Source organism: Tupaia chinensis, unplaced genomic scaffold (assembly GCF_000334495.1).
Source record: "Tupaia chinensis unplaced genomic scaffold, TupChi_1.0 Scaffold000217_1, whole genome shotgun sequence".
NCBI classification, from domain to species: Eukaryota; Metazoa; Chordata; class Mammalia; order Scandentia; family Tupaiidae; genus Tupaia; species Tupaia belangeri.
Window position 1 is genome coordinate 4,590,086 of NW_006159692.1, and position 10,719 is coordinate 4,600,804.

Consider the following 10,719-nt stretch of genomic DNA (forward strand, 5'->3'; position numbering starts at 1 on the left):
CCGGGCCGCGCGTGTCACCCAGGGTGGAGCCCTCCTAGCCGGAGCGACCGGCAGGAGGGTGTCGAGGCGCCCCGGGCCGGCCCCTGCCGGGCAGGGATAGCCGCCGGGCGCGGGTTACGGGGCTGGACCCGGTTCAACACGCTTGTGCAGTGAAAGAGCCTGACCCTTTCCGTTCATACAGGAAACCTTGAGTTCTCGATAGGAGTAAATCTGGTTTCAGAAGCTGTTAAGTGTTTTCCTGGCTGCACGAAGCAGACCCTTCCCCCGGAGTGGTGCACGCTGCTGATTATTTTATCGACATCCTCAATACAGACAAATTCAGGAAACACTCGACTTCTGATAGCCGGGATCCGTTTTTCTGATATTGTTCATTTCCTCTGTGTGGGATGTGACTTTATGGCAGCTAAAATAACCAGTTGCTTCCTATTTTTTTTTCGAGGCTGTTTTGCACCCGTCTGAAGCCTGACGCAAGCAAAATCTCGAAAAAGAAAAAAAAAAAACAACAAAAAACTAAACAAACAATACAAGCTTTCAAAGCGCTCAGGTGCAGGCCTGCAGACGGACTGAATGACGGAGTAGGGAACTGCAGACCCCGGGCACTAGTCAGAAGTAGCAGCCTGGCCACGTTGAACATCTAGAATTTACGAGGCTTGTCCCCTCAGCCATGTGGCCTAAGAAATGAGCCACTCGCGATGCGCATTGTGGGTGGCCCTTGGCTCTGGGTCCATTCTCTGTCATGGGCAGCTACAGCTTCGGTAGGGGCCTGGAGACAACAGACCTAATTAATTGACGTTTTAACGTCGTTATTACTAGGCCTGGTTTACAGCTCAACTCACTGCCCTTAGTATGGGAGGGAGTTATAGTTTAGCTCTTTATTTAAAAAAAAATGGTATTTTTCACTCCAGTCTCGAGGGTTTGGTGCCCTGGCCTGGCTCTGTCGCCTGCAGCCCGGCGGGCCTGGGACAGCGTTTTCACAGAGCGAGCCCCGGGTTTCCTTGGGTTACTGCTGGGACGGCGCAGGAGGAAGCAAAGGGTTTTTCGAGATAGACCAACAGGAAACACATTGACGGAAATGTTGCCATAGCCCACGGGGCGGCTTTAACTGGCCGCCCCCGGGCGGGGTGTGAAATCAGAGGAGGCCGCGGCGCCCTCGGGCCAGGATTGGAGGTTTCTCCGCGGCCTAAGGTGGCGGCGGGCAGAGCGCTGGCCTGGAAGCCAGGCTTGGTGGAACAGCCCTGCCCCGACCCAAACGCACACCCCCCAGCTATTAATATTTGTTTCGAGGGACCAGCAGTTAGCGTAATGGCTATGTCGCTGGACTCCCATGTAGTCAACTGCAGTTTGAGTCCTGGACCCGGTGGTTTAAACTCACACCGGGCGAGTGTGCGTGCGTGCCCAAGATCCTGAGAGGAGAATGGAGAAGGGATTGCGGTGTGACCATCCTCCCTGGGGGTGATTTCTCCTTTCTGTCTCTCTCTGTTTTTCTGGCGATCTCATGTGCCCTATAGCAAAAACCTCTTCCCCCCCAAATTTTGTTTCAAAAGAGCAGTCACCAGGAGAGGAGAGGACCTGAAAGCGCAACAAGGTGTGACTCCATTGAGAGCAACTGAGGAGAGAGGGTCTGGCATTTGAAACGCTGCCTTTGGGGGAGGAAAAGCTTGGTGTTAGTATTTAGCCATAGGTGTGATGGTTGGGTGTGTGTCTGCGACGCTACAGGATGGTCTATGTGCAGGAGGGTGTGTGCCTTTGAGTGTTTGTCAAGTGTGCATCTCCAAGCGTGTCAGTATGTTGTGAGCCTGTTGGGCCAGGGCGCCTGCGGGTGTACGTGAACCTGTGGGGTAGGTGGCGCCTTGCGTCTCCTCCTTCGTTGTATCCTCCCAAGCCAGGTAGGGCTTCAGGGCCAGCTCTGATTACCGCCCCTCCTGCCCGCAGGCAAACCTTTGCTCTGGAGTCCCTTCCTGCAGAGGCCTCTGCATAAGAGAAAAGGCGGCCAGGTGAGGTTCTCCAACGACCAGACCATAGAGCTGGAGAAGAAGTTCGAGACCCAGAAATACCTCTCTCCGCCAGAGAGGAAGCGTCTGGCCAAGATGCTGCAGCTCAGCGAGAGGCAGGTGAGGCGCCTGGCGGGCTTGGGACCTCCTCCAGGGGAAGGCTTCTGGGGCAGGGGCTGCGGGGCCGGGTCGGTTGGGACCTTTTCCAGGGGAAGGCTTCTGGGGCAGGGACTGCTGGCGAAAGAGGGGCGTGTTACCGCTGTGTGCTTGGGTGAGGCGGGCGCACTGCCCTGGCGCTCCCTGGAGGGATGGTGGGCTCTGCAGTTCTGAGTCCACTTCCTCACCGCCTCCTCAAATCCCTTAGGGCTTTGGACCCCTGGCGAGTTTTCTTTCTCTTTCTGGTAGGTCAAAACCTGGTTTCAGAATCGCCGCGCTAAATGGAGAAGACTAAAGCAGGTATCGACAAGGTTCTGTTTCTAGGGAAAGGGAAAGAAATATTTTTATTTTATTATCTCAATCCAAGGCCTGTTATAGGTTGTATGCAAAAGTCATTTGAGGGACTATTTAACCTCTTCACCTTGATTGAAAAGGCAAATAGTCCTGCTAAAAAACCAGGATGAGCACTCAGGTGGCAGTAACGCTAAAAGCAGCTAATGCAGTTCCTATAGCAATTATGCTGGGGTTTTCACACACGGGGCTAGTAAAACTCTGCCTAATTGTTTTATAAACCCCATATGTTGTTTATCTAATTAACGCAGGAAAGATAAAGTAATTGACAGTAAATGACTTAAGCAGTTATCTTTGGGAGAAAATTGTTTCTTTTATTTACACAGCCATAATAAAACCAGGCAGAACTCGAGGGTAAATATAAAGAAACAAACACCTCTCAGTTGTGTTGGCCCTGTTTTTTTTTTTAGAAGAATTAAATATCAAAGGGTTTTAAAATGATTTTCCAGTGAATGCCAGTTCTTAAAATGACTAGAAAACATATAAGAAAATGCGCAAGCTTGTTTGGAAAGTAGCTTAAACTTCCTAAGAGTCATTCTTCCAATGACCTTGTTATGTAATAGCCGATCAAAGCAAAGGCTAATTCAGTTTTTAAAGCAGCTCTATTGACTTAAAGCTAAAGATTCATTTTTGATGTCCTAATCTGGATATGTTCTCTAACGTTGCCCGAAGATTGCTAAAGTGTTCATTTGCCAATCTATGTGCAGATTAGAATAAAATATTTTGAAAGAATACAAATGGGGGAAATTTAGAGCAGTGTGGATTTTAAAATGTGTTTCTCATTGCCTTTTCATTAAAAACAAGATGGTGCCCCCAAAAAGATAATTTTGAAACAGAAAGTAAAATTCTCATAATTTTTGTTGCTCGAACATGATTTAAATATTTGCAGATTCCCCCTTAATCTCTGATCTTGGACATCTATTAACATTTGTTACATGGTTGCAAGCCTGATCAATCTATGATTCTAGAGTCTTATTTAAAAACAATCTTAGCAGTATATCATAATGTTTCTACCTAGGGTTTATATCCACTTTAGACAGTGCACAGGATTGAAAATTTACTGACTTATTTAGTTGGTCAAAAGCTTGACTCTAGTTTACCAGGCACTTTTAAAATAGTGATTTTTATGTAACATGGGAATAGTTTGCATACATTTGCCCCAGATCTTAAGCCAGTTGTGGTTACTGGTCCCCTTCTCACTTGGTAACCTTCTTCCAGCCCTGCCTTTTTTCCTTTGTTGTAATATTGCAACTCGCTACCCATTTATGCATGTGGATGTTGATAAATTTGCTCCAGAAAATGAGTGAAAAAGGAGTCATTTGAATACTTTTGAAACTTTCTTCTGAATCACTGCCTAGCTTTCTTATTTCCTAATGTCTAGAAGACCCTGTTACATATTTAAAAAATGAATGCAGTGTGCAGATGCAGTGATTTGATTTCTTTTTCCTTGTAAACTTTTGAGAATCTTGAGGTGTGGTCTGGGCCGGTGAGCAGCATTCAGCAGATGGAATACATTTACACTTACATTAGTGGCTGGCTCTTACCTGTCAAGAGTATATGCTTTCTCTGATGGAACAAGAATGTTTATTTCTCTTCTTCCAAACTGAAAAATAAGCACAAGTGTGTATTTTTTGAATAAAAAAGATAATAGCTTGAAAACAGTTGATAAAGTAAAACATGAAAAGCATAGTACTGGGTGAGAAGACTTTTCTCCATATTTCATGACCCTACCATTTCTATGTTTATTCCCTTTATTCAGGAGAACCCTCAAAGCAATAAAAAGGAAGAACTGGAAAGTTTAGACAGTCCTTGCGAGCAGAGGCCAGACTTGCCTAGTGAACCGAATAAAGGTGCTTCCGTAGAGAGCTCGCAGTGTTCGCCCTCCCCTGTCTCCCAGGAAGACCTTGAATCAGAGATTTCAGAGGATTCTGATCAGGAAGTGGACATTGAGGGTGATAAAGGCTATTTTAATGCCGGGTGATGATCGCGGGCACTGACTTGTTGACAAAACCAGACTTGGAAGTAACGTTCTGCCACAGAAAGTTCGTGGAAGACCTGGAATTCTCTCTGAGCAAAGGGATCAATTTTCCGGTATTCTGAAAACCCAAAGTCTGTGGTGCATGACCCAATTAGTTTTGGTTAATTAACCAACCTGCACTTGGACCTTAATTTTGACTTAACAAGTGGTGTATGGATCGGTTTTAGGTTGTGGGGGGTATGGTGACTTTGCAGTGGTTAATTTCATCCCTTTTTTTTTTTTTTTAAAGTAAATGGTTATTTCTATTTATGAAAAGGAATTCTGAGTTTTTTTGTTTAAATTTCAAAGTTATAAAGGTTCTTGATAGGATCTTCTTGAATGAGTTTTCTATAATTCATATCTAAATCCCACTTAATGGAAGAGCAATGGGCACCCCAAATCCAGAGGTATCTTGGAACAAGGGGTTCACAATTCTGGAAGCCTTGCAGTATTTTAAAAGGAAGTCCGTACTTCGAAATGACATTCTACTGCTGTCTTAAATCCCACCGTCAGAGCTCTGTCTCTGGGAAGCATGTTCTCTTTGTCAGAAAGGTATTGAGAAGACTTGCAGATGCTGGGTTTCACTACCCCTTAGGGCCTGTTTGACGGAGGTGTTAGGGGACTGTACCAATGCAAGTGGAGAAACTGACCTGAAGACCGAAATGAATCCCAGATGAACTAGAAGTTGCAGGTTAATTAAATGTAAGTAGATTGTAGATACTGTGTTTTATATTAAGCACTGTTTATAACGTGTATATAGAATCGTGCACTGTAAAAAATATTATTCACTCATTAAAACCCCTTTTTTAATGAATAACTTGTCTATAAATTAAATCCGTCCTCGGGACGACTGACCTCGTGGGACATACCATTCCTTGATTTTTAAAGGCCAAGCACCTGTCTTCGTGAAGCGCAGCCTGTGCACGGTGCGGTGCTTGGTGGGCGGTCTGAGTGTGGCTCCCGCCAGCCCAAGACATGGACTTGGGTGCAGAGGATGCGAGTACGCTGGGCTCGTGGGTACTGGGGGCGGCTCCAGCTGGCGGCACCTCGCCTGGGCAGGTGTGAGCCCCGGCACACCAGGAGGCAGGGAGAATGCCGGCTCAGGCCCGGTTGAGCTGCGCCGCTGAGCACAGACCCATCGTGCCCCATCGATTCTGCTGCGACGCGGACTAGCCCTGGACACCGTCCTTGACCGGAGTGAGTCAACACCGCGTCATACCCTGGCGGCCGAGGCTCAGGCGCTGGTTCTGCGCTGCGAGGCCGGGGTCCTGGGGTCTGGGGGATCCGGCGGGGCGTAGATTGCGTTTGGGCAGGTTCCGGCTCAGAGGCTCAGAATCACCAGCTGGGCGAGTGGGAACTCTGCGGCCCCGCCCCGAGTGCTGGCTCGGGAGGCCTGGGCGGGGCATCTGCAGCTCTGAGTGCCCAGGGGACGCCAAGGCTGCTGGCCTGGAACTACACTGGGGCCCCCTGCTTAGGTGCGCGTGGAAGGAGCAGGTGGGACCTCCACTCCTCCTTCACTCCCGCCAACCTGCTTCCCTCCCAGCTTAGGCGGTGGGGTGGGGTGTGGGGAGGAGAACGGGGAGCAGGGGCATGGGGAGGGAGGTAGGAGTGGGTGGAGAAAGGGGTGCGGTGAGAAGCGGCAGAATAAACCGCAGGGTGCGTGTGTGGGAGGCTGTTTGTCCAGCTATGCCACCGAGTCCCCGGCATTCCAGGACCACAAAGGATCTGTGCTGTGGGGAGAGGCGGAACACTCTCCCACCAGCCTTGGCCTCCACGGAGGCTTCCATTTGCTGAGTTTGGCACCTCCTGGCTGAGGGCCATGAAAGCATGACCCTACCCTGGCCCCGCGACCAGGGTGTGGCTCCCTAGACATGGAGCCTCAGGTGAAGATGGGAGTTAAAAATGTCGTTACTCTAAACATTTTGTAATTTTAATTTTACATTTAATTGTTGCCCATTTTGTGGAATCCAAAATGATTTTTCAAAGCTTGTAGGCAGTGTGTGACAATCAAATCAAGGATTAAATTACCATATTCATGATCTCCAACTAATAAACGTTACATCATAATGTACTGTCGTCATTCTAATAGGTTTCCCCCCCTTAAGTCGTTGCTCTTAAGGTGTCATCACATCCTGCCTCCTTAGATTCCAAGAAAGCCCCTGGAATTGGGTAATTTCGATTTCTAAAACAATTAGTACTGGTCCTTTAGCAGACAGATGTGGATAAACCTGGAAGTTTGGTGGTCGGGGTTGAGGTTCTAGGTCTTAGCCTCAATTTTCTCATCTGTAGAAGGGCTGGTGGAGTTGATCTCCATTCCCAATTCCGTTCACGCTCTTTATCAACTTTACTTTCTCATCCCCCTGCCCCTTCATTCACACTCCTCATCAACTCCATCTTTCTCGTCCCCCTACTCCTCGTGTCAGTGTTGGAGCCCACCGCAGCCATCCAGTGGGAGTTTTCCTTCCCATGAACCACAGGCTCCAGACTCTGCCTCACAGGTTATGTCAAGGTTCAAAGGTCACAGTCAGTCCCGTCTGAAAATGAGACTTACTGTCTGTATCAGACTTTTGGAGAATGGGAGGCTTGTGGACCTAATATTGAATTAAAGTAATCCTGAAATCTGTGTGTGTGTGTGTTTCGCTTCGAGATAACCTCTGGTTAATGTTTATTCTGAGGGTAACTGTATCATGACTATTAAGCAGAGAAATAGAGGCTTCTGTATTGATTGACACTAGAAACTCATTTTAAAGCAGACGTGTCTCCCCAATGGAGCTGTTTTTCAATTTCAATGTAAAGGTAATCTTCTCTTTCAGTTGCCCATATTCTGAATTTCGGCCTGTCCGAATGATGGGCACGTAACCCGTTAACCCGAGGAGCGAGGAGCGCCAGTCCTCTTGGGATCCACATTGGCATTCACTTCTCTAAAGTGTCCCATTGGAGATTGCCAACAGATATTTGCAAATTCTTCCTCCAATCCAGGCATTTTTCATTTGTTTGTCTTTTGGCTATTTCATGTTGAAGCAGCATGTATGACCTTTACAGCACAAACTCCTGTCTTGTTTTTAACTCTTTTTATCAGGAGATTCAACTCGAAAATGGTTATCATTTAGCAGAAAGACAAACAGAAAAGCACATTTTTGTAAGCAAAACGTTAATGATTGGAAGAATTGCCCTAATTTCACCATGACAGTGTGTGATTAATCCCCTGGGTCGTGGACTTATACTTGACGTGATTCAGTTCATTGGTCTTTGATATTCAGAACCCTTTCTAACTTAATAGGGTATTGATTTTGTTGGATGATGTACTTTGACTCTTTAAACAACATCACTTTTAGGGATGACTAGTGGCTGTGTAGTATTGTATTTAGAGAACTATTGCATAAGCTTTCTTACTTTTTATGGTTTTCTCAGGGTGAAAGCTGATAAGACATCTTGTGGGAAAAAGAGGAAAGAAACCATCTTGGATAGTGAAAGTACCTATTCTCTTTCAACAAGCTTTTGTTTTTCTTTCTTACCTGTGGCTTCATTACTGTGAAAGTTCATTGTAGTTAATGGGATTCAAGAAAACTTATTTGGAGTTGGGGGAAATGCATTTTGCTGGGGAGAATGCACCAGATTTTCTGCCCCAGGAATGCTCTCCTGTCTTTAAACAACATCACTTTTAGGGATGACTAGTGGCTGTGTAGTATTGTATTTAGAGAACTATTGCATAAGCTTTCTTACTTTTTATGGTTTTCTCAGGGTGAAAGCTGATAAGACATCTTGTGGGAAAAAGGAAAGAAACCATCTTGGATAGTGAAAGTACCTATTCTCTTTCAACAAGCTTTTGTTTTTCTTTCTTACCTGTGGCTTCATTACTGTGAAAGTTCATTGTAGTTAATGGGATTCAAGAAAACTTATTTGGAGTTGGGGGAAATGCATTTTGCTGGGGAGAATGCACCAGATTTTCTGCCCCAGGAATGCTCTCCTGGAAGATGATACGGATGTTCGCCCTTTTGATGTCTCTTTAAGATCCAATACTTGATGATCTTTGAAATCTGATTGGAGGTGACGTTCATGGACTGCTGACGACATGGAGACTTAAGTTCCTCAGGATGCTTCTCAATGGTTAGGCATCTTGCGCTCAAAACAATCACATGTAGTGACATCTACTTTTTATCTCATTGGGGTTTTATGAAATCCTGGGCTCTTTCCAATGTTTCTAATTTTGTCCCTGATGCTTTCTTTCTTTATTTATTTGTATTGTGAAATCCAAACGAGAAGTATTTTGAAGGTTCCTGCTATTCACCAAAATCTCGGATCCAAGATCCACAGAGCAGCAGCCATGCCTTCAAACGTGGCTGCGGGGAACCGCAGTTCAGCAGAACTCTGCCCTGTGGATACAGCCGCGCTGGCAGTGAGGCAGCCGGAGTCCCTGCACCCCTCGCGGGCCGGGGCTTGGGTAAATTGCCGGCCGCAGTCCCCCAGCTCTGAGAATCTGAGCTGCGCTCCTGAGAGGAGGTCTCAAAACCTAGCCACCGCAGAAGGCGCCAAACGCTAGCCAGACCAGCTAGAAAGTCCGTATGAGTCCCTACTTTTTAGACAGCGCTTTGATTCGCAGCTGCAGGCGGGAACCCTCTTCGTCGGATGTACACAAATCTCTCCAGACAATGGACAGGGCTGCGGAGAGGGACCTTGAAGCTGGCAAAGGCATTTCCTGTCTGCGGAGGATCTTGACTTTGGAGCATCCGGCAGCCACCGCGAGGTTTCTGGGCGGCTGAAGCCTTTTCCTGTGTAACTACTGAAAGAAAAGTGATCTCCCGCGTGTGCGCGCCCAATAGCACAAATCTCTCAAAGAAGAAGAGCGAGCCCTCTCCATTTCAGGCGATTTTTCAAATCAAAGTCAGAAGCCGCTTTCCACTTAAAGGCAGTTTTTTTTTTTTATTTTAATTAAAGCGTATTTTCTAACCATTCATTAGTCTCCTTAATTTGCGAGAGGGAGTTTAGTATCATTGAAAGCTGTTACATGTTGCAAATATCTCATCACCCCCCTGCAGGCTACTCTCTGATGAAACAATGCATAAAGGCCTTGAGGATTAGTTGAGGATTAAGGGTCCTCCAAGCCATCCTCACCTCCCTCTTGTATTCATAGGTACTTGCAGGAGGAAAGATACCCATAATGTTGATATTTTCCTCTTTTTTCTTTTTTGGAGAGGTTTTTGCTATAGGGCTTGTGCGCTAGCCGGAAAGAGAGAGAAAGTGAGAAGTCACCCCCCAGGGGGGGATGGCCACGCTGCAATCCCTTCTCCATTCTCCTCTTTGGATCTTGGGCCTGTACACACACCCAGCATGAGTTTAAGCCACCAGGTCTGGGACTCCAACTGGGGTCTACTACATAGGAGTCCAGCAACATAGCCATTATGCCAACTGCTGGTTCCCCTTTCTTCTTTTTTCTTTTTTAAAATTTGCTATAGGGTGTGTGCACTTGCTAGAGACAAAGTAAGAAGGGAGGGGCGGGGGCAGGGCCAGGCAATGACCACGTTGCAGTCCCTTCACTCTCCTCTTGGGACTTTGGGCATGTACCTACACACACCTAGCATGTTTTTAAAGCTGCCGGGTTTGGGACTCAAACCACACAATCATGTAGAATCCAGTCACCTTAACACCACACTTGGCTGATCAGGTACACTTTTGTTTGTTTGTGTGTTTTCCTTTTTACCAAGATGAACAATAATAGGGAGCTAAAGGGTTTCACAGCAGTAAATTGGCAACTTCTGGGAAACTGATCCACTCAGAAAATTCTAGGTTCACAGCCTGAGGCCACCTTGCATGCACACTGTGAAGCCATGCCTGTGATGGGGCTGGCAGGAGCTGGGGGTGGATGGCAGCATTACAGCCCTGTTGAGGGTGCAGTCTCTGTCTCTCTTGCTTATTAGAAAAAAAAAATTGAAAAAAAGCAATGCTAATGCAGTAATAGAAAAGTACGAATGCCCTTGGTAGCACTGGCCTGTGAGGAGCCCACGATGCGGAAGTAAAGGGAGGCACAGCGAGGTGGCCAAGTCCCACTGCGGGCTCTCATGCAGAGGAGCAGGAGTGGATGGTGTGTGGGAGAGGGACAGACCTGCACACAGGGCTGCAGTGAGAGAGGGAACAGCTAGGACTGGGCTCTTCAAAGGCTTGGGGATTTCAGCCTTTTGGATAAGGGCTTGTGGACCTGTGTCCTCC

At 47.0% G+C, this 10,719-nt stretch overlaps 1 protein-coding gene across 1 annotated transcript; it reads left to right on the forward strand.

Annotated features, from left to right (window-relative positions):
• Positions 1-1,932: 1,932 nt before the first annotated feature.
• Positions 1,933-5,329, forward strand: HHEX (hematopoietically expressed homeobox; the record flags this gene model as incomplete). The annotated part of the gene is given in 3 exon segments (XM_014587533.1): positions 1,933-2,111; positions 2,397-2,447; positions 4,258-5,329. Coding segments are annotated over 3 exon segments (452 nt in total), but the record flags the coding sequence as incomplete, so codon positions are not given.
• Positions 5,330-10,719: the final 5,390 nt, after the last annotated feature.